The 26,443-nt window shown below is 35.5% G+C and overlaps 2 protein-coding genes and 1 long non-coding RNA gene across 6 annotated transcripts in view; 1 reads left to right on the top strand and 2 right to left on the bottom strand.

Annotated features, from left to right (window-relative positions):
- The window catches only part of LOC306848248 (DENN domain-containing protein 2D-like), a 14,162-nt gene extending 6,356 nt beyond the window's left edge, over positions 1-7,806 (bottom strand). The window contains exons 1-6 of one of the 2 annotated variants that reach the window (XM_079382690.1): positions 7,499-7,806; positions 3,700-3,756; positions 3,476-3,547; positions 3,271-3,345; positions 1,394-1,489; positions 534-709 (exon numbers count right to left, since the gene is read on the bottom strand). In XM_079382690.1, coding sequence (XP_079238816.1) covers positions 534-709; positions 1,394-1,489; positions 3,271-3,345; positions 3,476-3,547; positions 3,700-3,748 — 468 coding nt within the window. In that variant the 5' untranslated portion in view covers positions 3,749-3,756; positions 7,499-7,806. Of the gene's footprint in view, positions 1-533; positions 710-1,393; positions 1,490-2,101; positions 2,319-3,270; positions 3,346-3,475; positions 3,548-3,699; positions 3,757-7,498 lie in introns of those variants that run through there. The other variant, XM_079382691.1, reaches the window with a different exon arrangement.
- On the top strand, positions 2,366-15,812 carry LOC306848250. 3 transcript variants are annotated; one of them, XR_013782222.1, is made up of 7 exons: positions 7,047-7,981; positions 8,673-8,795; positions 9,654-9,737; positions 10,228-10,557; positions 11,510-11,715; positions 11,841-12,709; positions 15,234-15,812. It is a non-coding gene; the product is annotated as an uncharacterized lncRNA (long non-coding RNA). The 3 variants fall into 3 exon arrangements; XR_013782220.1 differs by lacking the exons at positions 7,047-7,981; positions 10,228-10,557 and adding an exon at positions 2,366-2,566; XR_013782221.1 differs by lacking the exon at positions 10,228-10,557.
- Positions 7,984-26,443, bottom strand: LOC306848247 (sperm-associated antigen 17-like). The gene is made up of 40 exons (XM_079382689.1): positions 26,139-26,443; positions 25,665-25,805; positions 25,298-25,357; positions 24,934-25,065; positions 24,633-24,798; positions 24,328-24,522; positions 23,995-24,167; positions 23,662-23,823; positions 22,499-22,544; positions 21,984-22,105; positions 21,603-21,728; positions 21,377-21,487; positions 21,078-21,222; positions 20,808-20,993; positions 20,655-20,692; positions 20,429-20,527; positions 20,140-20,294; positions 19,634-19,770; positions 19,486-19,538; positions 19,144-19,398; positions 18,929-19,043; positions 18,692-18,805; positions 18,372-18,547; positions 18,123-18,237; positions 17,721-17,881; positions 17,459-17,588; positions 16,957-17,159; positions 16,754-16,886; positions 16,548-16,675; positions 16,292-16,462; positions 15,703-15,812; positions 12,194-12,324; positions 11,908-12,038; positions 11,492-11,683; positions 10,405-10,518; positions 10,221-10,275; positions 9,619-9,709; positions 9,358-9,411; positions 9,179-9,284; positions 7,984-8,764 (listed from the first exon to the last, which is right to left on the bottom strand). Exons 1-40 carry the CDS (start codon positions 26,247-26,249, stop codon positions 8,660-8,662), a joined length of 5,148 nt encoding a protein of 1,715 aa, XP_079238815.1. The 5' UTR covers positions 26,250-26,443; the 3' UTR covers positions 7,984-8,659.

Raw genomic sequence — 26,443 nt, 5'->3', positions numbered from 1 at the left:
AAATAAAAAATGGTATTGTTCTGATATAAATGTCCAATAATCCAATTTAACTTATGGCAATGTCTACTTATATTGTTTTGGGTATACCATTATACATTTTTACTATAACTCACTACCTTATTTCACCTTCCTAAGAACTAGGCCTATATTAAATAATATATACATTTTATAAATAATATTTACATAATATATACATGACTTAACCAATCAATTTAATTTGTTAAAATTGAGTTTAACATGTTAAAATAGATACACTTGTCTGTTTTAAAAACAAAAAATGTATAAACAATAAATCCTTTTGCAAGATTTATATTATAAAAGTTCTTCCAAACACCTTTACTCCAAACTTCAAGAAACAACTGAAAATGCAATCACGATTTCTAACGAAGACATAATAATGTGAATTAACCTTTTACTAATTCAATAAATGTAATGCAAGCATTAAAAATGAATGTAAATAATGCTACTGAAGTACTGAATACTTTCTGAAGGCTACATGTGGCTGCACGCAGAGCACAGGGTTTGTATTTCACCTTAGGGAACTGATAGATGATCTGTGGCTCATATATCCCATCTTTGGTCTTTTTAGGCCGAACCACCACCAGATATTCGAAGAAAAACTGCCCGCTAGCGTATCGCTGCTCCTTTGCCTTTTCTTCCACGGAAGAGAGCTCTGTGCTAGCAGGTAGATCTGGTTCCTTAGAAGTTCCTACAAAAACACACACACACGTTAGCTTCCATGATGTGTACCTCTTTTTAAAAACAAATCAACACAAATGCTCTGGAACCAAACTCACACTAATCCAGTGGAGAGGATATATTACCAAACCAACTGTTTATAAATGTTTGATTTCTGAACAATCTAAAAATGTTGCTCTTCAGAAGAGCACTTGAAATGCTGATCAAACAGGGAATGCTGAACCACGAACAAGTACAAACAAATTAAAGATGAGAAAGATGGAGCTCTTCTGTGAATTTCCTTAACATTTCCTTTTGAGCATGCTTTTTGGCAGCCTCCCCCAACACAGAGCAAACAAAGCTGACAGGAATACCATAGGAGTCCACTAAGTCACAAAGTCTTGTTCTAGCTTGACTTGCCTCACCATGGAAACCTTCAATGTGCCTTTCTATAAAGGACGGAACAATAACTGCAGCTTGTAACTGAAAAGACAAGACGTGCACTAAAGGACCGATGCAAATTAAGTGCTTTGACTGACTTGTGACTTCATAAATGAACAACATATTACAAATCTTTCTAAATATCTTGAATTGGAATATTTGAGCACAAAACTGCAGTTTGAAAGACTAATTCGTTTAGGCATTTTGCCCTACTTACGCTACGATAAGTAGCTAGATATGTTTTATAAAGCAATACTTAAATTATGTTTCTCACTGTCTTTGCTGACTTTTCCCCGGAAGGACGATAATAAGGTACTGAACCTCTTCATGGCTCCCACGTCTGATTGATCTTCACCGGGAAGAAAGACACCTGAGCAATAAAATGCACAAAACAGAACAATTAATCAACATGCAACCACAGAGAATTGCTCAAGAAAGCTCCAAAATGTTACCAGAAATGGCTTGAGTGCTAACTCATGTTTGGTTATTCACTTCCTTAGCCAAAGAGGTTAGTTTTGACAGCTGAAATGTAAATTGTGAAGTCAACGAATGTCATTTATTCTTGCCCACGTGACTATATTTTCAGGAGTTCCTCACCAGAAACCACCAAGACTCTTGCTTAACCTGCTTTGGTTGTCATTTAAATACCACATAACTGTAAAGAATCAATATCCCCAATACAATATCGTGACAGCAACTATTCAACAAGTTCAACAGCATGATAAATATAAAAAATCATAAAGCTTTAGACATGCATGCAGATAGATAGATAGATAGATAGATAGATAGATAGATAGATAGATAGATAGATAGATAGATAGATAGATAGATAGATAGATTGTAAGTAATTGCACATTTAAAATATATAGGGAAAAAGTAGCGATGTTATAATCTTCTATTATATCAGCGCCATTAAATATAAGAATATTAATATAAGAACAATTTATACAGAATCACTAAAGCACAGTTTGGTTGAACTTACTCCGGTGTTTACGTGAGTTTGCCTTCTTTCCTCTTCTTTTGACATTAGAGGGAGTAATTCCGTTCATGTTCGAATCTCTTTGCGTAAAGTTTGTCAATTAAAGTGATATTTATGTCGTGGTTTCACAGCAATCTTTCCCGTGAACGCGCGAGATCACTGTTCTCAAGCTCTGAATCAGATTGTGCAACCAACATGTGTGCGCGCGCGACTGATGTCTGATTCGCGAATCAATGATTCTTTTTAAATCGGCAGCTCATTCGAACCGAGTCGCAAGCCGTTCGTGAATCATTAGACAAAACAGTGCGGAGCGTCTGGGTAAAATCAATAAAACCATATGATTTCTTGAAATAAACTAAACCGAATCGGTGAAAAGAAGTCAAAGGCAGATCGGAAGACACTTCAAACGTCTTCAGTCAGTGGGAGTTCCTTCCTTTACAGCTAGTCCAGAATTGATCTGAACAGCAGGTACTTTTGGATGACATTGGTGTGACATATAAATTACATCCGTGTTTGTTTGTCTTTTGATGCCTTCGTGACCAGATGACTCTTGTAAAAGAGATTTTAATAACTTAATAACACTTGCCAAAACTAATAACTTCATCCTTTGGTTGCTTCACTTTGGTAGAAATCCACAAGAATATTCTCAGAGTTACAGACTTATTTTATACACTATATATGTGACCCTGGACCATAAAACCAGTCTTAAGTCGCTGGGGTATATTTGTAGCAATAGCCAAAAATACACTGCATGGGTCAAAATTATCCATTTTTCTTTTATGCCAAAAATCATTAGGATATTAAATAAAGATCATGTCCCATAGTGAATTTCTTACCGTAAATATATAAAAACTTCATTTTTGATTAGTAATATGCATTGCTAAGAACTTCATTTAGACAACTTTAAAAGTAATTTTCTCAGATTCCAGATTTTCATATAGTTGTATCTCAGCCAAATATTATCCTATCCTAACATCAATGGAAAGCTTATTTATTCAGCTTCCAGATGATGTAGAAACCTCAATTTTGAAAAATTGACACTTATGACTGGTTTTGTGGTCACATATTGACTACAAGAGCTTTATTTCTGAATAAACTGGTTCACAGACCTACCGATGCAAACATATTGAAAATAGTATTTATTGCTTCAGTAGGCTCAAAAGAAGTCTTACCTTTGTTGGTCTCGATATCTGTATCTGAGAGAGTTCTTCTCTTATCTGTATCATCTTCTTCTTCGTGAGATCTTCCTGTAGGCCAAGACAGAGACAACTGAACTTTGTGCTAGGACCTAGAAGTGTTCATTTGTCTGTGCGCTTGCAGTTTATTTACAAAGCAGAGCAAATTTTGATGGCTAGGTGTGTAAACCGAGTGACTCACGTCGTTCACTTCTAAAAGAAGAAAACAATCTTCTTCTGAAATTATTTTCCCCTTCATCCAGTGACGGTCTAGCTGTAATAGTCAAAAATACAATTGAAATGATCGGGAATCTTTCCAGAATGCGAATATGTTGAGATTTGAAACATATTTTAGTGCTCTAATCATACATATATTAATACAAAAAAATATTTTTATTAATTAATTCAAATTCATAAAATACTTACTCCTTGGACGCATGGAGGAGAACGCCCAGGTTTTCCTGGGTGATGTCATTGTGTCACCTACAAACAAACATGTACACTTAATCATCAAGTTTCTTCCATATATTTTATTATCTCAGTACTTTGGGTCCTTAAGTAAATATTAACCTGCCGACTCTTTGTCATTAATGGAAAACGTCTTGACACTCCCATGACTGCATGTGTGTTCAGAGATCACAGACATGAGTAACCTCATACCTGCTCCATTGTTCCCAATGCCAATAAACAGCAAGTCTATTTTTATGCATTTACTCATGCACTACTAAGACATTTCATATTTTACTTTTATGAAAAGCTTAACTAAATAATTTTGTGCTTCAAAACCATACTTTATGAACAGTCTCTTTGCACCAGTTATAGAGAAGCAAGCTTAATGAAATGAAATAACGAAAATGCTTTTGCTCATACATACTGCGATACTTGCACTTTTCAAAGATACTTCCTGTGATAGCCACACACTACCACAGGAAGTATCAGAATTATGGTAGTTTTGTTGTAGAGAGGTCAAACAGTAGCGTCACATGAGGTTTACGGCGCTTATATCTGAGCCAGAAGTCCTGTTCACCATCTTTAATAACATATACAATGAAGCAACATGCACTTGTTAAAACAATCTGCATAAAATAGCAGTTTTATTTAGACACTGTGTTTGTGTGTAAATTATAATCTAGTAATGTAATCATTTTAATGGAAATAATAATGAAAAAATACATCAGTAAAAACATGTTCAATGGTTAACTGTAAGTGAAAATTTTACAATTAAACAGACGTTTGAGTTTACTGAAATACAGTAAAAATAATATTTGAATGAAATTATTGGAATTAACTACGTAAAGTTTTGATAACTAAGTTAAAAAGATTTCATTAAACTTTCTATTCAACCAAAATACTGGCTCAAAATATTAAGCAGCAGTACTATTTAACATTGAAAATAATAATAATAATAACAATAACAAAATATATATTTCTTGAGCACCAAATCAGCACAATAGAATGATTTCTGAAGATTATGTGACTGCTGAAAATTCAGCTTGGCCAACACAAGAATATATAATATTTTAAAAGATATCAAAATTTCTGAATATTTTTTTATTTTTTATTCATCAAATAAATGCATCTTGAGCATAAGAAACTTACAAAAACATAAAAAAAAAATTTGAATGGATTATAGTAATTTACTGTAAAATATTGTTATTTTTTTAAGTATAAAAATAAATATTTACAAAAATACCTGAAACATTGTCACTGTATTATTTATTTTAATAGTTTAATAATATATATATTTTTTTGTTGTGCTATCTATTATTATATAGTTAAATTTGCTTTGTATCAAGAATTCTGTCCATGGTAAAACTCATGTTTATTCCCAGTCTTTCAAACAAGAATCTCTATCCTCTCCCATATGTTTATTGCCATGTTTTCGTGAAAGACGTGGTCGTTAGTATACTCTGAGTCTTTTTATAGCTGACTGTATTCCCCACAGGACGACCCCAGGTCAGCAGTAGGTCTTCCTGTTGCCCCAGTGACTCCGTCTCAGCAGTTATGTGGGAATATTTTGAGGATGCACCTCATGACTTTTGCATGTAGCAAATATTGTAGATTTGGGCCTTAAAGAGCTCATTTATGTTATTTCAGATCCAGATAGTGGCTCCTGTTCAGAGCCTTAATTTCAGTGTAGATCAGAAATTGGATAGAGTTGTCCACCATATAATAGAACTTGGTTGAATCTTTAATGGCAAAATAACAATATTCGATAAATAAAGGTGTTCGAGAATCCTGTTTTTTCCTGGTGTCCTTTATGGCTCAGAACTGAATAGACAGACAGAGGCTGTGCCGGGCCGGCTGCTGGGAAAAGGAGAATATCCTCCTCCTTGACTCCTCCTTCACACATCAATCAATCAACTCTCTCTCTCATTATTCAAAATTAAAGGCTATTCATCATGTGATGAATGTGGTGGGACAGTAGCTGACATCTTTTTCCACTACACAGCTGTTTTAAACAGCTCCTCATCATTGTTCTCAAACTACTTGTATTCCTTTTTGTCTAGTTGTTTTTCTCTTATCAAAATACAAATCAGATTGCATTGCATCAGTGACGGAAAATTTGATGACAAAATCTGACCAGTCTTGTGAAAGGTAATGTTGACTCAAGAATACCTCAGAGGAGTGCAATTCTCTTTTAAAGAAGGCTTAGAAAACAGATGTTCCTGCATGTCTCATACAACAAAAACACTCTCTGACCCTAAAAAAGACATTTAGCCTACTGGAATAAAATGTTCATTTAGAAGCACCTTAACCAGACGGCAATGTTTTTTTAGGATTAGTTTGAACTTTTAGCAGAAGTTCAAACTCACTGTTTCATAAAAACAGTACTGGTACGATTAAGGTCCGACTAAAGAACCAGGTAAAAGCATACAGTCCTCAGCACAGAACCGAGACAAACTAAACTGGAATTTGAGATCTGCTCTGGATTGACTGTGAAGTGCAGCGGTTAATGACAGCCAGCAGACATGCATCAACACGTGCGCGGTACACACCCTCACCTTAAAAAGGGTCATTATTTAATGACAGTTTCTCCTTTCTGTACAGGAGGGCTGTTGTTCAACACGGCACGGACTAAAGCAGGTCAGATGTGTCGTGTTTTATGCACTTGAGTGTAAAGATCCTGCTTGTAACAGGACATAATTCTTGCATTTCACCCCAGTGTCAGTTTGGCAGGAGTCAAAAAAAATAAAAGGCTAGGCCAGTACATAACTTTACAATAAGCTCCCTTACCTTACAGGTCTAGAAATAGGACTGAAATGAGTTATTTTTTTAGACTACTTCCCTAAACACTAAAGAAACACAGGACCAGTTTTCCCCGACCTCTAGAGGGCAATATAGCATATGACTCAATCTACTTTATGTTCTTATTTTCCATTATTTTGAGTAGAGGTTTGAGGTAACATAGTCTTCTATATGAAGGAACTAGTAGGGCTATTGATGGAAAATGTCTTCTGAGATCCTGCAAATTAATTATTTTAAATTATTATTGAATTATCAAGTCCACTACAGTGTACAGTGAGCTTCTAGCATGAACACTTATATGTTTTATCTTATGAGGAAGTTATATTTGCCCTGTTCTCACCACAGGAAATTCAAAAAAGCCACATAGTGAAAGTCACCTTCATGTAAAACTTCGTTTTTAATTTGAAATTTTTTTTTATTTATTTTTATTTAATTTATTTATTTTTATCATATGTATTTTTTTTAATCATGCGTTGCATCAGTTATCTTGGCTAGCTTGACTTTACCAGGTCTTCCTGAAACTCAGGAAACTCAAGTCTTTCAACAGACAGTTTCTCCATAAATGCAGCAACAGTGAAAATAGGCAAATATTTAATTTTGCATGTAAAATGTTTGTGCAAATGTCTGTGTGTGTGTTTGCCTATATATATATATATATGTTTATAAACATTGTCTATAAATGTTTGTTCTTATATAAAAATGCACATTTGCTGTTTCAGGTAAGTGTGAACACATTTCCTGCTTCTAAATTTGCTGGCATTTCAAAAGTTTTGCTGTGCACCTGTTCTTATATACACTGCATAATGTTTCCAGTTTATCAGTTATAAACACAATTTGTTAATCTACAGTAACTTTTAGGCGGTGTACCGACAGCTAACAGGTGGTTCTACAGAATGAAAACAAGCATTATAGACCTGAAAGGACATCACACTCGTGGTTTGTAGTATAGAAACACAACATGTTCAAGGTGACTTACCACAGTTCAAACTTTCTCTCGTGTCTCTGATTTGTAGCTTAGGAAGGTTGGAAGTCTTCGGTTTGATTAAATATTTACCACATCCCTTCAGCGTGCTAGCAGTCCACAACAGTCGTTTAATGCCCGTTTACCTGCTGAACCAGTTTTGTCTATTTACTTTCTCCTCACCCACCTGGAACTAGTCAAGCTCTCATTACCATGTGATTCTTTTCAGTCTTTGTCCTTTCTAAGTCACTGTACAGTCTTGTGTGTGTGTGTTTGCTTTGGTGTAAGAGTCTTGAATCACTTTGCCGCTTCTGCTTTCATTTAGAGGAAGTGTTCATAAAACAGAAGAACCGAAGCCAGCTGTCAAAGAGCAGTGAGGGGATTTCCTTATTTCAGACTCTGGTGCTTATCAGGCCTTTCCCTTACAGGTGTATTTGTGGAAATAATCGAAGCTGTTTGCTCACTGAGATGACCCAACAATATTGCCATCACTGAAAGGTGATTTAAACAATTAGTGGTTTTATTTGCAATTTTAAATTAAGCACATCTTTGTGAGCACACAAACTGGTTAACAAAGAACAGCAAGTGCAGTTTTTTTGTAACATCTGCTAAATCATTCGTTACCACATGTAGCTTAATAAGCATTTCCTTTCACACCCATGTAATGATTTTTTTTTCAAGAATATTTCAAAGTGAAGGTTTTCACTTTCATTGTAGATTCTCCCCTAGGGTTTTTACTTAAGATGCTGTAATTATTCTAATCTTGGCAGACATGCTCCCATTATTGCAATAAATACTGTGAATGCCTGAGAACAGCCATTGGTGAACTAATTTTAGTAATACTTTGTCATGTTGCCTTTGACATTAAGCAATTGCAGTTGCATATTTTTGGGGGGAAATATTTGTCTATATTTTTTTGAGTGGATTGGTGTGAGATTGAAAAAAATCGACTTATTTTTTGCAACTTATGGCATTTTAATGGCTTACACGCTTCACGATTTTTGCACTATTTTTGGAGTGAGACATTTCCAGAAAATGCTGATTAATAACAGATGCCTTGGCAAAGCTTTCACAAGTATTTAAATGCATCTGTAATTGTAGAATCAGCTAAATTACACAAAGCTCATTTCTGAAGAATTTCCATTAAAAATAGTACTTAAATATTATTGTTGTTATTTAAATGTCACAGGAGCTACTTCTGCCTTCTGAGGAGTCTGTGGAGAAGCGCTGCGCTCTGGGGAAGGGTGGAAGATCCAGGGAGAGTGAGCTCAAGTCTAGATCCTAACAGAAGACAACAATGGTGATATAACAGGTCCGCCTGATACATTCATGTTGTAGATGTCAATATGACCATTTTTATTTATATACACGCTCTATATCAGGGTTTCTCAAGTTAATGAACAGCTAATCATAAAAGATGTAAGATTAAAATAAATAATTAACATAAAAATAACCAAAATGAAACACTTCTAAAAATATTAAATATTTTATTTGTCTACCTTTAATGGGATCATTTACGAACATAAAAGAATCATGAAAATGCGCTACGTTTTTTGAAATATTAAGCTAAATATTAAAGCAAATGTTTTCGTGTTTGACTGATAAAAATGTTTAGGGATCTTTGATCTAAATAAACAATGCAGACAAACTGGTTGCTATTAAGCTCTAAAGAAATATTCAGATGGTTGTACTAGCCTCATCTGTAAAGAGTGACATTTCCTTCAGCTCCGGGTGAAAGTATGGAGTAACGATATGGTGTCTGAGGGCATTTCTGTGTCTTCTCTGCTCCTGGAGTTCTTGCCTGAAGGTTGGGCAAACAAAACATCTATGCATCGTCCTCTTTTTCTGAAAACAAAACCATTCGAACTGTTTACCTGTGCTGGTTAATCCTGTTTTCCCACAGTGAATTTTGCTGCTTTTTACTGACACTGCAAAAGCAGAAGTTGAAAGCAAACAGTATAAGAGCAAGTCACTATTCTCTTTGTATTTTACACCTTCTGTAACATAATCTGTGGTCTGTTTTTTTATCTATAAATACCAGTCCATTGGCTGAGCAAATTTACCCACAATAAGCATGTTTTTAATAACTTATTCTGGTGTATATTTTCCATATTGTAGATAAAACAGGAGATTACCACTTGGTAACTTTCTCTTCTCTCTTTTCCTGTAGCTCGTGGGGATGTGGAGCTGCTTGCACTGCTTGAATATAGAGAGACGCCACATCAGCTGCGACAGGAACAAAAACAGGCAAACAGTGAGAGCTTCACTATGAGTTTAACAGAGCTAAAAATCATCCAGTAGTTGCCATCACTTTTGTATTGCTATTTACTACACTCTCAGAAAACCGTACAAAACCGTCATTGGGTCTTTGTACCTTAATTGTCCCCTAAATGATACCACAAAGGTACATATTATTACTTTAAAAGTACATATTAGTACCCTTTGAAAGGGTACCGCTCCAGTGACAGCTTTTGTACTTTTTTTTCTGAGAGTGTAGAATCTAATATTGCAGTGAACACATTTCTCATAATTGAAACAACGTCGAGGATGATTATATTTTGATGATTCTATGTTTTGAAATAATAATAAACACTTTTTTCCTTTTGTAATTAAATAATCTGTACATCAGAGGATTACATAACTATAAATTAGAAGTTAAAATAAATGTAAAATTAAATAATTATTAAAAATGATTTTATTATTAAATATTTAGATATAATTTATTAATATTTCTCACCTGACAGAGGCCTTATCTCCAGTGCAACTGGGGGATCTACAGCATCGGAAAGGGACTAAAACAAACGTTAAGTTTTAAATGTATTTAAAGTCAAGCCAGCATATACAATATATACCGTAAATATGACCTATAGACATCTGAATGTTGAATCATTTATTAAATATGATCTTGGATCCTGTCTGACCATTACAAGCTGCAGTAGATCGTTCTGATGAACTTTCTCCTCTGCTGTACGTGGGTCCTTCAGCTCCATCTTCTCCCGCTGATTCTCTCTCTGCAGCAGCTGCTCCAAATACGCCTGTTTGATAAAACCCATGGAGCAAAAATACAATTTCAGGTATATTTCTAGTATATTTTTAAATATGCCAAAAATGTCCAAAATTGCTAATATATATTTTTAAATATATTTACATAAATATATATTTTCATACTAATTGTGGGCCATTTTATAAATTGTCGATTGTAAATATATGTATATTGTCCAAATTGATTTTTTTTTTAAACATTTTGCATGTACTCAAAATGTATTTTAAGATTTGACATGTATTTTCCTGCCCCTTGAAGTATATTATTGTAATATATTTTGGTATTTGAAGCTTTAAACTAAATATATTTTTAATTTGAAAAATATAGTAAGCCATGCTGTTTACAATACATATTTCATATATATATATATATATATATATGCATAGATATAAATGTGTATATTCAAACAATACATATTTATATACAATACATAATATATTTTGGCATTTGAAGCTTTAAACTAAATATATTTTTAATTTGAAAAATATAGTAAGCCATGCTGTTTACAATACATATTTCATATATATATATATATATATATATATATATATATATATATGCATAGATATAAATGTGTATATTCAAACAATACATATTTATATACAATACATAATATATTTTGGCATTTGAAGCTTTAAACTAAATATATTTTTAATTTGAAAAATATAGTAAGCCATGCTGTTTACAATACATATTTCATATATATATATATATATATATAAATATGCATAGATATAAATGTGTATATTCAAACCACTAGGTAAAAAAACACAATTTTTAAAATCACATTCAGTAGCTGGTCAGTTGCAAAATGTATGTTGATGGGAAGTGAAAAGAGAACAGCAACGGGTCTGGCAATATTGTGGTTTTACTGTTACACTACTATACTATCATAACAGAAAAGTTATAAAAAGTTAACCTAAAAAAACTTATTTTAAATTATTGTGTTAGAGGAATTAGAGCACCTTGACTTTGTCTTGCAGGTTCCTGCGCAGTGCTTCAGTAACAGGTGGATGCTGGGTCATCTGACACACCAGCAGCACATCAGGGCACTCCAAAACCGGATGGATGTGGATGGAACTAGACTTTGGCAGTTTTTCCTTCAACTCAAGACTACAACCAAGGGTAGTCCCAAAAGGGGGGCCTGGAGTCTTCTTCTAAGCACCAGGCATGGAAACAAACCGTCAAGGTATTATAGGTAATCCATACTAAACTGCATGCTTAAAACCCATGTTTGGGAGCAAAAAAAAAGATTGGATATTTAATTTGGATTTGTTTAGAGAATATAAAGCAAATGAGTTGTTTGTGCCACAGCAGGTCCAAAGTTAACACAAAAAGGAAGTTTACACCTACAATAGATCAGCTATAGATTATGAATTACCTCAGATGCTGGGAATGACTCCCATTTCCTGGATTTGAGGTGTGTGGGAATGATGTCATCGTCTTGCTTGGATGAGAGCCAATGAGAGTTGGTGTCTGGGCAGGGCTTTAGCAGAGTGATGCCAAATGATTCTGAAGAGAAATCAATCAGGAGAACAATACTTAAGGTATTTTACTTGCTGCATTAATGCAAACTTGCATTAAACATAATTTCAAAAGGATTGATGTTAAAAATAAAGACAGAGGCCAGCAACATAATGCGCAGGATGAATGGAAAGTGTCCTGACGTTGTGAGTCTGGCAGTGGGTCGGTGAGGACGGCGATAGAAGAGTCACAGTATGCCTTCTGTAGGAGATCTTCCACATCTTGAGCTCTCAGGAGCTCTGAGGCTGAACAGTCCTCATGCACCACAAACAACCTCAAAAACACAACAATTATTTCGTTTTAAACATGTCACTTGGAAAGCAAACAAAATGCAATGTAATTTTTTTTCAAGCAAATACACTACTGTTTAAATGTTTGGATTCCTTCATGTTTTTCAAGAAGTCTCTTACACTCATCTAGGCTGATCAAACTGTATTTAATCAAAAATACAGTAAAACAATGTTATGAAATATAATTATAATTGAAAACAACCGTTTTCTATTTTAACATGTAATTTACTCCTGTGATGCAAAGCTGAATTTTCTGCAGCCATTACTCCAGTCTTCAGTGTCATTCAGAAACCATTTTAATATGCTTATTTGCTGTTCAAGAAACATTTCCTATGTTGAAATGTTGAAAACAGTTGTGCTGCTTAATATGTTTAACCTGTTAACCCGCATCGGCCCGTGGGCGGGCCGGAAGGGCGTGGTCGGGCGTGTCTGCGCTTTTTATTACCTTTGTTTTAGAACAATATTCAATCAATTATCATTAACTATATATCATTTGAAAGCTAAAACACTCAAGATTAACGATCTGAGCTTGTTTTTGAAATCAATACACCAGAGAGGAAAGGGTTAACAGAAATGCTGAAAGACCGGCCATTTAAAATGAACAAAGCGAAACGCAGTACTCACGTTTGATCGCCAATAGCGCTGGTCAGCTCAGACTTTTCCAAGACACACCAGCATACATTTCAAGAGAAGGGTCCACTCTTCAAAATGCATCCACTTTTTAATCCAAAACAACGAAAAAATAGGGGAAAACACGATAGATCCTCCTTTGTTTACATAAGCGATTCGAGTTATAGTTATCGATAGCGTCCATTTTCCAATAAATATCGATTATAATTCGTATTCCAGCTTTGAAACGCCATCTATTTCCAGCAGAATCGTCTCTTCCGAGTAAGAATAGCCCTCCCTCGTCTCTCTCCTTCAATCGCAGGAGCTGTTATAACCCGGGACAGTAAGCGCGTCCGTGAATGGGTCAGCGAGGTGTCAATCCGGACACATCACAATAGGGGTGTTTGAAGCCAGCCAATGCCTCGCCAGCACAGTTTTGATGGATGGAAGTGTTAGCCAACCACAAGGACGTTTACAGTGATTGACAGTTTGAATAGTTTACGTAAGATTGTTTAGAGAATAGCTCGGCGTATTGTCCGTGTGTTTTCGTGCGCTCTCGGGTTACGCATGAAGCGTACAGATAATGGCGTCGCGGCGCTACACAGACTGGCTATCAGCGAACAGATGTTGTCCAAAGCTCACATCTGAATCTCTCCATCATGGATCTTCGACTTGAGAACAGCTTCTGTGGCGTTTGGTGGTGTTTTGGAGGACGTGTGGACACAAAATAGCTAATTTAATAACCGAATACGCACGGGAGATCGCTGGAGATCGCTGGGAAGCGTGGATAGCATTAGCACGTAAGTGTCTCCACCCTCCTCTTGAATGTTTATGTGTCTTTATCATGTATTTGCAGCTTTTGTTTCATGTTAGCTGTTTTAGATTCTAAAAATGACAACGGAGAGGGATAATATGAGGGGATTACATGAGTTTTGTTCGTGTGGGCGGGTGTGTTTGTTTGTGGGTATGTCCCGAGTATTGTGTGTGTGTGTGTGTGTGTGTGTGTGTGTGTGTGTGTTCAAAATGTAAACAGTGTTGCAAGTTTGATTTGTTTTGCTTACACACTTTCTCACTCTTTTTCTCTCACTCTTTCCTGTCTTTCAGAGGTCTGGTGAATCCAGATGGTCAGAAAAAAAAAACATTTTAGTGGCTGCTTGAGCGTCTTCCTCCACTGTAAATACTGTAAATAGTTTTTTTTTTTATTATTTAGTAATATTAGTAATAGTAATCTATTACTATATTAGTAAAATAGTAATATTCATAATATTTACCATATAAAATAAATAAAAATTACAAATGTTGTAAAAAAATGTATTTTGCATGTTTTGTGTTTTCACTAGTTCAAAAATGATCAAATCTGTTTTGGTTCACAGTTTTCATTATTGGAATTGTTCAGAATAAAGACTGTTTAGTTATGTTCAAATTCTGAAATAGTTTTGTGTTTTTTTGTGGTTTCATTGCTAGAGCAGTTCTGAATTGATATACATATGTAGTATGCAGTGTCTTATGGAGTCTCTAAATAGCATTTTTGAAAGGATTCCTAGACTTTTCTTGAAATAAAATATCCAGATGACTTTTCCAAAGCTTTTCTTGAAATGAAATACCATAAAGATGTACTTTCTGTAAGTCTTTACCTATAAAAAATTTATTATTTCATATTTTATTTCAGGAAATATTTAGGCGTTTTTTTTTCAAAAATGCCATTTGTAGACAGTAACCAAATGACTAAATGAGTCAGCACTACAAATGCTGTTCAGAAATAGTTTTTTATTGTGTGTTTTGGTGGGCAGAGCAGTTCTGAATTGATATACATATATGTATTATGTAGTTTTGACTCATTTGGACATTTGTTTACAAAGTGTCTATTTGGGGTCTCCAAATGGCTTTTTTGAAAGAACGCCTAGATTTTTTTTAAATAAAAGCTTACAGAAACTACATTTTTGGGAGTATCATCCTCAAATTTGAATCAAAACATGGTCAGAGGTTCAGCTTTATCTTTATGGTGTTTTCAGGCCTTTGGCATGCAAGTCTCATCCATTTTTCCCTTAGTGAGCTTCATTAAAACATATCGCGAGTCAATTTCATGTATATTTTACCTTGTTTTACTCTATTGCTATACTAATTTTGAGTTATTATGACTCTAGAGTAACAAAGGTTCAAGTGTCTAGTTTCAAACAACACCAGATTTTTAAATATAGACCTTAGGGTTCAAGAGCTACAGACATTTTTATTTGGTTATATCGTTTTTCACAAAATGCTCAAAAATAGGGGCGCAGGTTAACAGGTTAAGGATACTGTGATCCATTTTTTCAGGATTCTTTGATGAGTAGAAAGTTCAAAAGAAGAGGATACAAATGAAATACATATCTTTTGTAACATTATAAATGTCTTTCACTTCTGACCTTATTTCATACTTGCTTATTAAAAGTATTAATTCTTTACAAACCAAATCTAACTGCTTTAAATATATTTATATATGTACTGTATTTAGACACAGAGAGAAAAGCCAATGACTGCACAACAGTTGTGTGAGTGGGAACACTAGCATTACATTAAATAACTGCATAAAAACAATAGCAGAGAAAAATAACTAAATGGATTACATGTCTTTTTGTAATATTAATTTCTGCAGTCAATATTGTTTATAATGACCTTATTCCTGATATCCTACATAGCTATGCTAGTTTCAAGTCTAGTCTTTTAACTTTCCAGTAAAGAAAGTGACCTTGGGTGTGTATTCTGAAGGGCCTTACCTGGGTAGGTGTGTTTTAAAGCCAGCATTCTGTTGAAGCTCTGCTCCTGTCTCTGGCTCTTTTGTTTCTGATACATTAGCCGTGATCATGACCTGACCATCTGCATTAACCTGCATAAAATATGTCCTGGATTTTTATTCAGGATGACTTGGATAGAATAGTCTGTTGTCACTTCCGTGTTGTTATTGTTAACTAAAACTAAAAATAGTTTTCGGTAATTGAAATGAAGCTGAAATAAAATATAATTATATATAATATTCAATGAAAAACTTAAACTTAAAAAACCTAAATGAAAAATAGAAATAATGCCCTGGCAAGACTAAAATAACATCATAAAATAATATTACAAAAATAATAAAAAAATGAAATGTAAAAATATAAAGAATTCACATATGAATAAATAATACTTGTCACTTTGCAACAGCCACACAGAATTGCTGAATTGTTGTTTACATCCTCTCAAGTGTTAAAAAAAGATCATTAAATTCAATTGAAGTTTGCACTTACAAAAATAGTTCTACTCAATTATTTTAAAGCTGGCCATAACTAGAAAAATACATATTCACAATAGACACTTCATGGAAAGTACTTGAAAGTGGTTCCCCTCGGGGTCCGTCACATGACATAGGACTTCTGCTCTGTGGTTCATCACATATTGGCCTAGTGGGTTCCTCTCTGATTGCTCCTGAGACTGTTGAGATGTGTACACCGTCCCACCATCCTTATCAATATGAAGAACACCTCCACCATGAGGATAAATCTACAATAAAGTTGAAGAGAGGAGAGAGGATTTACACATGATGTTGACACATACATCTCACATATTCTTCCATCCATCCTCTTACTTGATATGATCCATGAGCAGTTGCACTGATGGAGGTGCCATCCCCGAAAATAACATCACATGCTCTTCCCTCAACGTCCATTATCACCGTTGCAAATTCAGCTTTTTCCACCCAAACCAGTTTCTCTCCTGCAATCAGATTTAATCACTTACTGTCAACACTGTAAGAATCTTTTATAACGTTACTGCATAAAAACAATCTTGCACCTGAGCTCAGATGTTGTTGTAGCTCCTCCTGCTTGTAGAAGGTGGTAAAACGCGTCTCATCAGCGTGATCCACAATCACCGTTCCATCTTTTTTCAGCACAGACAGCACTTTGTCCTCTCTTGTCACCACAGCCTATACATGTATCATTTGTATTACAACAATCAACTATTGACACCGATGAGATGAATCACAAGATACTTACTGTCCCACTGAAGGGGTCTGTAGCATGATAGGCCAGTATCGGCTGCACTTCAACTTCCTTTCCAGCCACAGAGGCGACTCTGAAGCCAGAGGGGGTTGTGGTGATCCAAGAGCCCCCGCTAATCTCGAGATGAAATTTAGTTTTTTCATTTTCTGTGGACTTTTGTTGCTCATCCTCTGTATTTACCTTAGAATCAGCCTTGCCTATGAGAGAAAAAAAGTTGAATACACTTCGTGGACATTACAGTCTCTCTCATTCATACACTTATTCATATTCATATACTTATCAAAAATGTGAGGTCAGTATTTTTTTTTTTTAAGAAATATATTTCAGCAAGGATGCATAAAACTGAAAAAAATGACAGTAAAGACTTTTATAATTTTACAAAAGATTCCTACACCACATTTTTTTCGGTGTATATAGTGTGAATAAATAAATCAGTGTCTTAACACGTTTTCAGTAATGGTTTTCAATTTGTTTGCACTGATGTGGCATTAGCTACCTTTCTTGTCTTTGGTGTCCACTATCATCTCTCTAATAGGATCTTCCTCCTTTAGGAGTGTATGTGGAACCAGCACACACACTGGTCCAGAGTCTGGACTCGTACTGACTGTACCATCTGCAAATAGGACCTGACACACACTCATATATTGTATACTTCCTCCATGAGGTCATTATTTCATTAGAATTGTGCTTTATGTGCTGTATTATCTGTATTATGTGGCAGAAAAGGTGCACATGCAATCGTGTGTATATGTGAATACCTCAGTAGATCCATCTGTCTTGTGTTTGATGACAGTCCCTCTGGCGGTGATGACCCTGGAGACCTCAGTGCGTATGCTGAAGTCTGGGGTCAGATCTGATCTAGACCCTGCATTATAAAATCTCTGTCGTATCAGCAGGGATCGGACACAAGAGTCCCCATCTAAAAAACACAGATAAGACCTTACAGATGTTCTCTGTGTCTTGAAACAAAGAGAAACTGTAAATAAAACAGGGTCGGCCTATTCTTCAAAATTAAAGGCTAGTTATACTGTATGTCAAGCACATTAAAATTCATGACAGCTCAGTATGTTTTTACTAATGCTTTTATCATGATTTATACAGAGCAGAACTGAATAAACCTTATGGTGCATGAATTTTATGTACACAAAAAAGCAACTCACCTGCTGAGTCCTCACAATCAAAGTGCAGGATGAGTCCATTGGGAAGAGATACATACAGATTGAGGAACAGTGGAAGAGAGGAATCGTCTCTGGGCTCACAGTGTACCTCAGGCACCTCAGAAACACACATTTGTGAAGGAGATAACGGCTATTTAGTTATGATGAACAGAAAAGCCAATCTAAACAACACATAACTATTTTAAACCTAACTAACCAACATTTTTCCATTATTATACTTTGTCTAATTACCTGTTCCTGTAGTTGCTGGTCTATACAGATGGCATTGGGCACAGGGGATTGGAGAGTTTGACCTCTTGTTTTATTCAGTTTGCTCTGACTGCAGGAGAGCTGAATGCCACTGGCCAGTACAGCATGAAAAGAGCCACATTTCTCGGTCTCGCAATCTGGGTTGACTCCATTAGCAGCTGGATTGGGCAAAACAATGAGCAGAGTAGATATTTAATAATTTTTTTTATTATTTTGTTTTTTAGAATAAAAAGCGTGGGATGCCCCTACTGTTTTTTTATTTATTTTTATGCAAGCTATTGAAATAGTTTTGCAGCACATACCTTGTTTACTGAACATGTCAAAATCCTTTAGTTTGTCCTCTTTTTTTCTTTCTGAAATGTGCGTGTAGAAGTGATGGCCATCCTTGTTTACACATACTTTCACTTGTGTCAGCCCTAGAGATGCAAACCAGTCATTAAAGGTTAAAAGGTTAAGTTCATAATATGAGGTTAACCAATTTATATAAGGCATACAATGTATTTGTGCATGTACTTGTTTGCCTGTTTGGATTCTCAAACCTTGTGTGAAGTGAAAACTCTCCACATCAATTTGTCCTCCATCACAGGGATAGAGAGACTGAAGTTTGCCAGCAACCTGTACCAGTTTTCCATTTAAACTGTATCCTGTGAAAACCTGTGTGAATTATACAACCATTTAGACATTCATTTTAAATTTAGCACCACCAAATCTATATAGCCAATAAGCATTTTATGTAGAAATATATATTTCAGACATTTGTTCTCATCTCATTTGCTGGTTCTTGAGGCGTCTCTAGAATGTCTCTGGTCTTGTCTTTAGGCAGTGTAGCTGAGCTGGGTGTTTTGGACATGTTGTCTCTACTCTTTCTTGAGGATAGCGGAGTCTTCTTGTTTTCCTTTACTGAGTCGATTCTCTCTCCTCCTTTTGGTGTTGCTTTTCCTCCTTTTTCTTTCTTAGTCTTTTTGGATTGTTCCTCCTCCTTTAATCTTTCCTGCTCGATCTTCCATGCCTACAGTAAATACATGAGAAGAAAGCCCAGTGTAAGTCTGAAAATGGGTATAGTATAAATATTTGTATGTTATGGTTAACAACTCACTTTGAGAGAGTCCTCTCTTATATACGGTTCTAATGTGTCTGAGATTGGGGTGTCTAAAAGAAATAAGCTCAGTTTTAAACATGCACATCATTAAATTCATAGTAACATTTTTAAATATCTAATATAACATTAGATATGAATATGTTGCCTCTCTTCCTGTCAGTCTCTGAAGGGGTTTGAATGGGAGTTCTTTCCGCCTCTTTCTTCTCCAGCTCTATTTGCCATTTTTCCTCTTCCTGCTTGGTCCATTCACTGATTGTGTCTGCCACATATTCCAAGTAGTTTCTACAAGAATATTACATTATACTGTATTATATTATATTACAAGACCTGATAAAATGTAAAAACTGTAACTTGAATTCAATGTAAGTCGCTTTGGATAAAAGCGTCTGCTAAATGCATAAATGTAAATGTAAATGTATAACATTCTGCATATTTTGTAACTGACATTTTTAACTCTAAATGTCAGTGTAGCATTTACTTAGTAGAATGTTCCAATATTGTCAACATATTAGGAAAACTAAAAATGTAAATTCGTAATTAAAAAATCTTGGTATTGGAAAAATTATCATTAAATGCATCAAGCAAATGTTTAAAAATAAATTGGCTTCGGATGATCGGACCATGTAAAATTTTGACGATGAGACAAAGTACCTGAAGCCTACATCTGTGTGAAGTGATGCATCCCAGAATTCTTTGCAACTCCTCTGAAGGCTCATGGGATTGTGGCAGATGACATATATTGCATTGTCTCTGCTACAGTAAACTTTGTCCACACATCTATAAGTCTCACACGCAGACTGAAGGACCTGAAAATGCAGAAAAATTCCTAATTTGTTGTCATCTTTTATTGCAATTTCTTTTAAACTTTTAATAGATTTTCAAAATTATATTGCAAAAATATGAAACATAAAGATGCAATGTGAGATTTGAAAGTGAGTACCTGCGGGAAAACATTAGCACTGTGCTTCTCTACAAAGTTCCAGTGTCCCAACTGACGAATCAATAACTTTTGGAGATCTGGTACAGTTACTTCATGACCCTGCTTTGATTAAATGTATTAATATATTAAAAAACAATCACTTGCTCATGATCATGTCAATATAAATGTTTAATTTAATTATATAATGTTCAAATTTCAGCTTTTTTCCCTAAAACTTCAGTCATACCGTTTCTTCGTCAGTCCCAGCACTGCTTTTTGCTGATCCTTAAAAAAATAAAACAACAAAAGACTTCAACATTGCTTTAAAAATATTTGTTTAGAATTTAAATGTATTTGTATCACTTGAAGTAAATTGGCGGCTCTTGTGCTCTCATTGCACCTGGTATCCTTCTCTTGCTCCAGTACAGGTGTTTGGTGAATTCAACAGGGTTGTCCCATGGTGTGGGGTGTGGAGGATCTGATTGAGATCCTTTAATACAGCCGTTCTCATCAACTTTAGTCAATGGCATGCTCTCAAACACAAACAGCTGGAGAAGCCTCTGTAGCTCAGACCAGCTCATTGACTCTGAAGATACACATTAAGAATTTACTTTGGGAAGAACTGGGTAAGTTAATGTAAAAACAGTAATTCATTGTCGTTCCTCCTCACTGTCAGTGCAGAAATGCAGTAGCTCCTGTGATCTGGTCAGTTTATCGATGGTGCTCTCAGTGTGTCTGGACATTAGGTTGGTCCACGCATGGCTTTGCTTCATGATGTCTGCTTCAATTTTGATGACATCAAAACCATCTAGGACCTGTAAAATAAGCATAAGTGTACACAACTTTTGGTTGAGGCCTTAAAAATTTGCCTGAATATGATAGAGTAGGCTTTAGGGTTTAAACATTTTTGTCTTTGAATCCAACATCCTTTTTTATTTGAGGCTCGTGAATGTATGTTCACATGCTCACAGGAAGCTGATGGAGTCTCCTCGCTCTCTCATCATGGTGATTGAGCAGGAGAGGGTGTTTCAGATCAGTATTCTTTGGGCTTTTCTGCATCTCAAGATCCTCCATGAAATCCTGCCATTACACAAGTATAGATAATAGAAAAACTATAGTTAGATTTTGATTTAGAAACCCTGTGACTGTCATTCTTTTTTGCTGTTGTAGCATTGGTGTAATCCATACATTTTACCTTCTTGTCTTCTTCGTCCTGTGGCAGACTCAGCACAGATGAGAGCATATAACGGATTAGATCTTGATCTGTTTTATCAAAGCACTCTCGTGAATCAACGGATCCTTCCTGTTCTGAAGCCACCACCTAAAAATCTCACAGGAAGTCAAATTTAGCAGCCAAATCTTCAAATAAATAAACATCTTGCAGCAGATGTGCCTCGTTCAGTAGGGCATGTGTACCCATTTGATCATAAAACCTGTGTGCAAATGTTAATCAAAAAAGAGTTGCACATTTTTGTTTATTTTATATTTATGTCTGTATGCTCATACAGTGATACATTCAACATTCTTCTGTTTTTTCAAATTGAAGGTTATATTGAATCCTACAAAGTGCCCTTACCTGCTCCAGCATGCAATGCAATATAAGAGGCACAGATGTGATTTCAGTAGGAATCCTGTCTAGTAGGTCACAGTAGTATCTCATATCCACCTCTGTGCTCAGAACAGGAGACTCTGGCTCTGCTGTGGAAACCCAAAGGTTGAATTTTAGGATATGTTGACGCCATACATAACAGAAAAAATATGTGAATGAAGCACAGGATTTTGTGCTCTTATTTTAAATGACACTACATGAATTAATGTTATGGTTGTTGATTGCATTTTGCATGAACATCAATGGGAGACTGTATAACTTAAACCTTAGATTTCTATGTATATTTTATATTGTGATTTTATTTTTAATGACTCAACATGAATTAATTTAAGATTTTAATGACATTGTTTTTATTACATTCTTCATGAAAGTCAGTGGGAGACTGTGGAACTTTAATCATATTTTTTCTATCTGCATATGTAATTGTAAATGTAAAAAATATGTAAAACCAAAGCTCAGTAACAGTGTATCATGTTTTGTACCAGGGTCTTCCTCTGACACTACTTTCTTCCTTGAGGTTTGTAAAACCTAAAACATAAATCATGATAAATATCATCACCAAAAAGCCAACATGCATATCCTGCCACAAAATTCTTCAGAAATTATTTTTTTTTTCTGCATTTGCTACGTTCAGGGTTTCTGCAGGTTTTATAAAGGTAAAGTTAAGACTTATGACTGTCAATATGTTCTCTAACTGTAAAGGTCTAGAGAGCACACAATGAGTTGTATTAGAAACGTGTCAAAGTTTGAAAAAGCCACTTCCAACCAACCGCCATTACTTTTTAATTAATCTTTCAAAACCTAGCTTTGCACCCAAATACTAGAATATGGAAATAACTTATTGTACCCTTAAATTACTGTACCCTCTCATCACACTGCAAAAACATAATGCTCTTCCTCTGTATTTTTGTCTTGTTTTCCAATCTCTAAAGATTTTTATATAAAGATACAGAAGCAAAATGACATATGTAAGATCTCTTGAAATAAAGTGAGCTGATTTATGATTAAAAAAAGAATAAATATCTACCAATGGGCTCAAAAAATAAACTTGTTTTAAACTCTCTTAATTTAGTTCGGTTTTTCAAGACTTTGCGTTACATTTAGTGAATGTACTGTATCTTGAATGTTTATGAATTATTATATTTGTAACAAAATACTAAGGAAGATATAAATTTTTTTGCAGTGCATGCAACATTTAATGCCATGGTTTTATGGATTTAAGACCTTTTAAAGGGATAGTTCACCCAAAAATGAACATTCTGTCATCATTTACTCACCCTCAAGTAGTTCCAAACCTGTATGAATGTATCATTTTGAAGAAAGTTTGTAACCAGGCTGTTTTGGGGCACCATTGACTTCCATAGTAGGACAAAAAATACTATGGAAGTCAATGGTGCCCCAGAACTGCTCTGTTTCCCACTTTCTTCAGATTATCTTCCTTTGTGTTCAGCAGAACAAAGACATTCATACAGGTTTGGAACTACTTGAGGGTGAGTAAATGATGACAGAATGTTCATTTTTGGGTGAACTATCCCTTTAAGGCCTTAAATTATGGAAAGGGCAATTAAGATTTTAAGACCCACAAAAACCCTATACCTTTTCTGGCATATTAACAGCACTACTATCAGTAAAGGCTGATGTGTACCTCAGTGGAGCTCTGAGGTCGGGACTGCTGGATGGATCTGCAGGCCTCTGGTACCTGGATCAGCCTCATACAGCTGAGATAATGGCTGTACTGTCTCCTCCAGTCCAGGCTGTCATATACCAGACATGCCACCCCCTCAAATATAGAAGCTCCAAGCTCCAGCTACAGAGAGTAGTGGAAGATAATGTAATATGTGGAACCTTAATGATATCACATGCAATGATCTGTACAAGGGTTTAAGATACATTACAACAATAAACACAGTAACACACAAAACCTAAGCAAAAACAGTCTTATTTGGTAGAAGAAAGTGTACTTCTTGTTCTCCATTACCATTGCCTCAGTGTTGCTTTTGTCCTGGGGCAGCAAATGGATCTTCACACTATAGTTCAACCTGGCCACATCACTGAGTCTGGATCCCATATTCCCACTGTTCAACACTTGATCCAGCTGCTTCCAGAACACATCTAGCTCCCCCTGCCTCTTTTGTTTAAGAGTAACAACTTCTGAACACAGGACGAGTTGAAACCGGGTGATTTTAAATCTTGATTTTGTATGCATACAAATTTAACATAAGCCTTCAAAAGTGAGCTAGCAAACATATTCTGCATGCACTATGTAATATAATTATAAGGTATATGCGTAATCAAATTCTTAGCGATTTGCCTTGATCTTCAGTTGAGTGGTGATTCTCCTCTGCCACTGTTTCATCTGGAGCCTCTGATTGGTCTTCTCTCTCTAAGCCCAGTTTAATGATATTGGACATGTGGATACCCAGAGAGTCCAATGCAGAGATTAAATGAGGCTGACAGAACCCCACAATTAGGATGTAGTGCTGCGGCCCGTCATCAGGCTCATCATCTGAACACATATGTTCAAAGTCAAAATTAAAACACTGTTCACAAACTCATTTTACTTCTGTATTCTGATAGATGCAGATATTTGACAAGAAACAATACAGAAATGGACACCTATGTATTTGATTATATTTTCCTCTTCCCCTCTGCGTTTGAGATTGGTGTCTTTGGTTGGAACTGGAGGCTCAGCAGATTTCTTCCCCTTTGCTGCTCCTTTACCCCCCTGGTCCTTGCCGGCAGAATTCAGTCCTGCTTTAGCAAGTGCATTATCCTCGATAGCCTTTAATACACATAGTCTGTGTTACTGTTCATCAGAGACATGTTAGAAATGTGTGCATAGTATATTTGATTAGAATTCATCACATATGCAGTGTAAATTATGACATGACATGAGCTATTTGTAAAAAGCCCTCACCTTCTGCTCAGCAGCCCTCCTTGCAATGTCATTGTTTTTGATGGTCAGAAGCTGAAACTTTATTAATTTTGCCATCAGGTCCACAGTAATTTCCTCTCCAACATCCATTATAGACTTTGCAACTTCAGTCACCTACAGAAGCACAAAAGACGTTCAACTGAAACAATGAATAGACAACATAATTTAACATTTTGTTTATTATTAGGTATTTCAAACTGGTTGTTTTTTCTGCTCCAAAACTATACATCCACTATGGGATGACTGGAGACAAAAAAAAAAAAAAAAACTACACATGATCAATATATTTTTGTGACTATAACACTATACTAACATTTCTATTTTTATGGTGAATAATAATACCCACCTCACAAAACATGGGAACATCTTTGGTCTTTCTGGTCTTTGGGTTTCCCAGTTCATTGATCTGTGTCACAGTAATGAAACATAATTAAATGTATTCCTTTCCATCACACCCATCTACAACTAACTTATTAATAATACTCTCTAATGATCTGATGTGAAACATGACTGAACAGAAACTAGGGCTGTATCCGAAATCGCCTATTCCCACTATTCCCTACATTAGTCCACTCATACAGTTCACTTGAAGGAGTGAATGAAAACGAGTGAGTGAATTCGGTTTCGAACACCACTTAAAATGGCTGTCCCCTAAAATAGTGCACTATTTGAGGGTATAGGGGGCGATTTCGGATACAGCTCATATTTCAGACCTTTTCCAGAGTGTCCTCCCAGGACAGTACACTGAAGAGCTTGCGCAGGGGCTGCTGGACCGCCTGCAGGAGGGCGCCGATGAGCTCTTCGTCTTCTGATCTTTCTGCCTGCACCATAGACAGACTGGCCCTCCAGTCATTCTAAAGTCATGCATGATTAAAAGGAGACAAAAACAACTTTTTGTCAGTTGAAACAAACATACATTCTACATACATACATACATACATACATACATACAATTTTAGGGGCTGACAGGCCTAGTCACCATCCACTTTCATTATATTTTTCCATACAGTGCAAGTAAATGGTGGTCAAAATGTTTAGAACAACATGAAGATGTAAGTAAATGATGCTGATTTGTAAGTAACACGTTGTAATTAAAAGACAAGTAAATGATGCTGATTTGAGTAGATAATTTAGAAGATGAAGTAGACGAAGAAACAACGGTATCTTGAGGATCATTTATATATTACCTCTTCAAATACAGCAGAAGTAAGAGCTGCTTCCCAGTTTTTATTAGCAGCAGCTGGCCCCGTTGGAGTTACCCCAGATGGAGTAGCACTTTTATTCCGTTTGGGGGGCATATTCACATAATTTCACTGTCAGTATGACGTCTTGTTGTAATAAATACTACCATTAAGTAATTTTTAGCTATTGTTGTTGTACTTTAAAGTGTTAACTCTAACAAAAGTTTGCACGTCTGATCAAAGTTTCCAAAAGCGTCGTGGTAACCTATGGAAACCAAACAGAACTGCGTCTTCTACGCGACGCGCGTTTC

This window comes from Barbus barbus (assembly GCF_936440315.1).
Source record: "Barbus barbus genome assembly, chromosome: 28".
Classification (NCBI taxonomy): Eukaryota; Metazoa; Chordata; class Actinopteri; order Cypriniformes; family Cyprinidae; genus Barbus; species Barbus barbus.
Note: the sequence above shows the minus strand (reverse complement) of the source record. Positions and strands in the feature narration are given on the sequence as shown.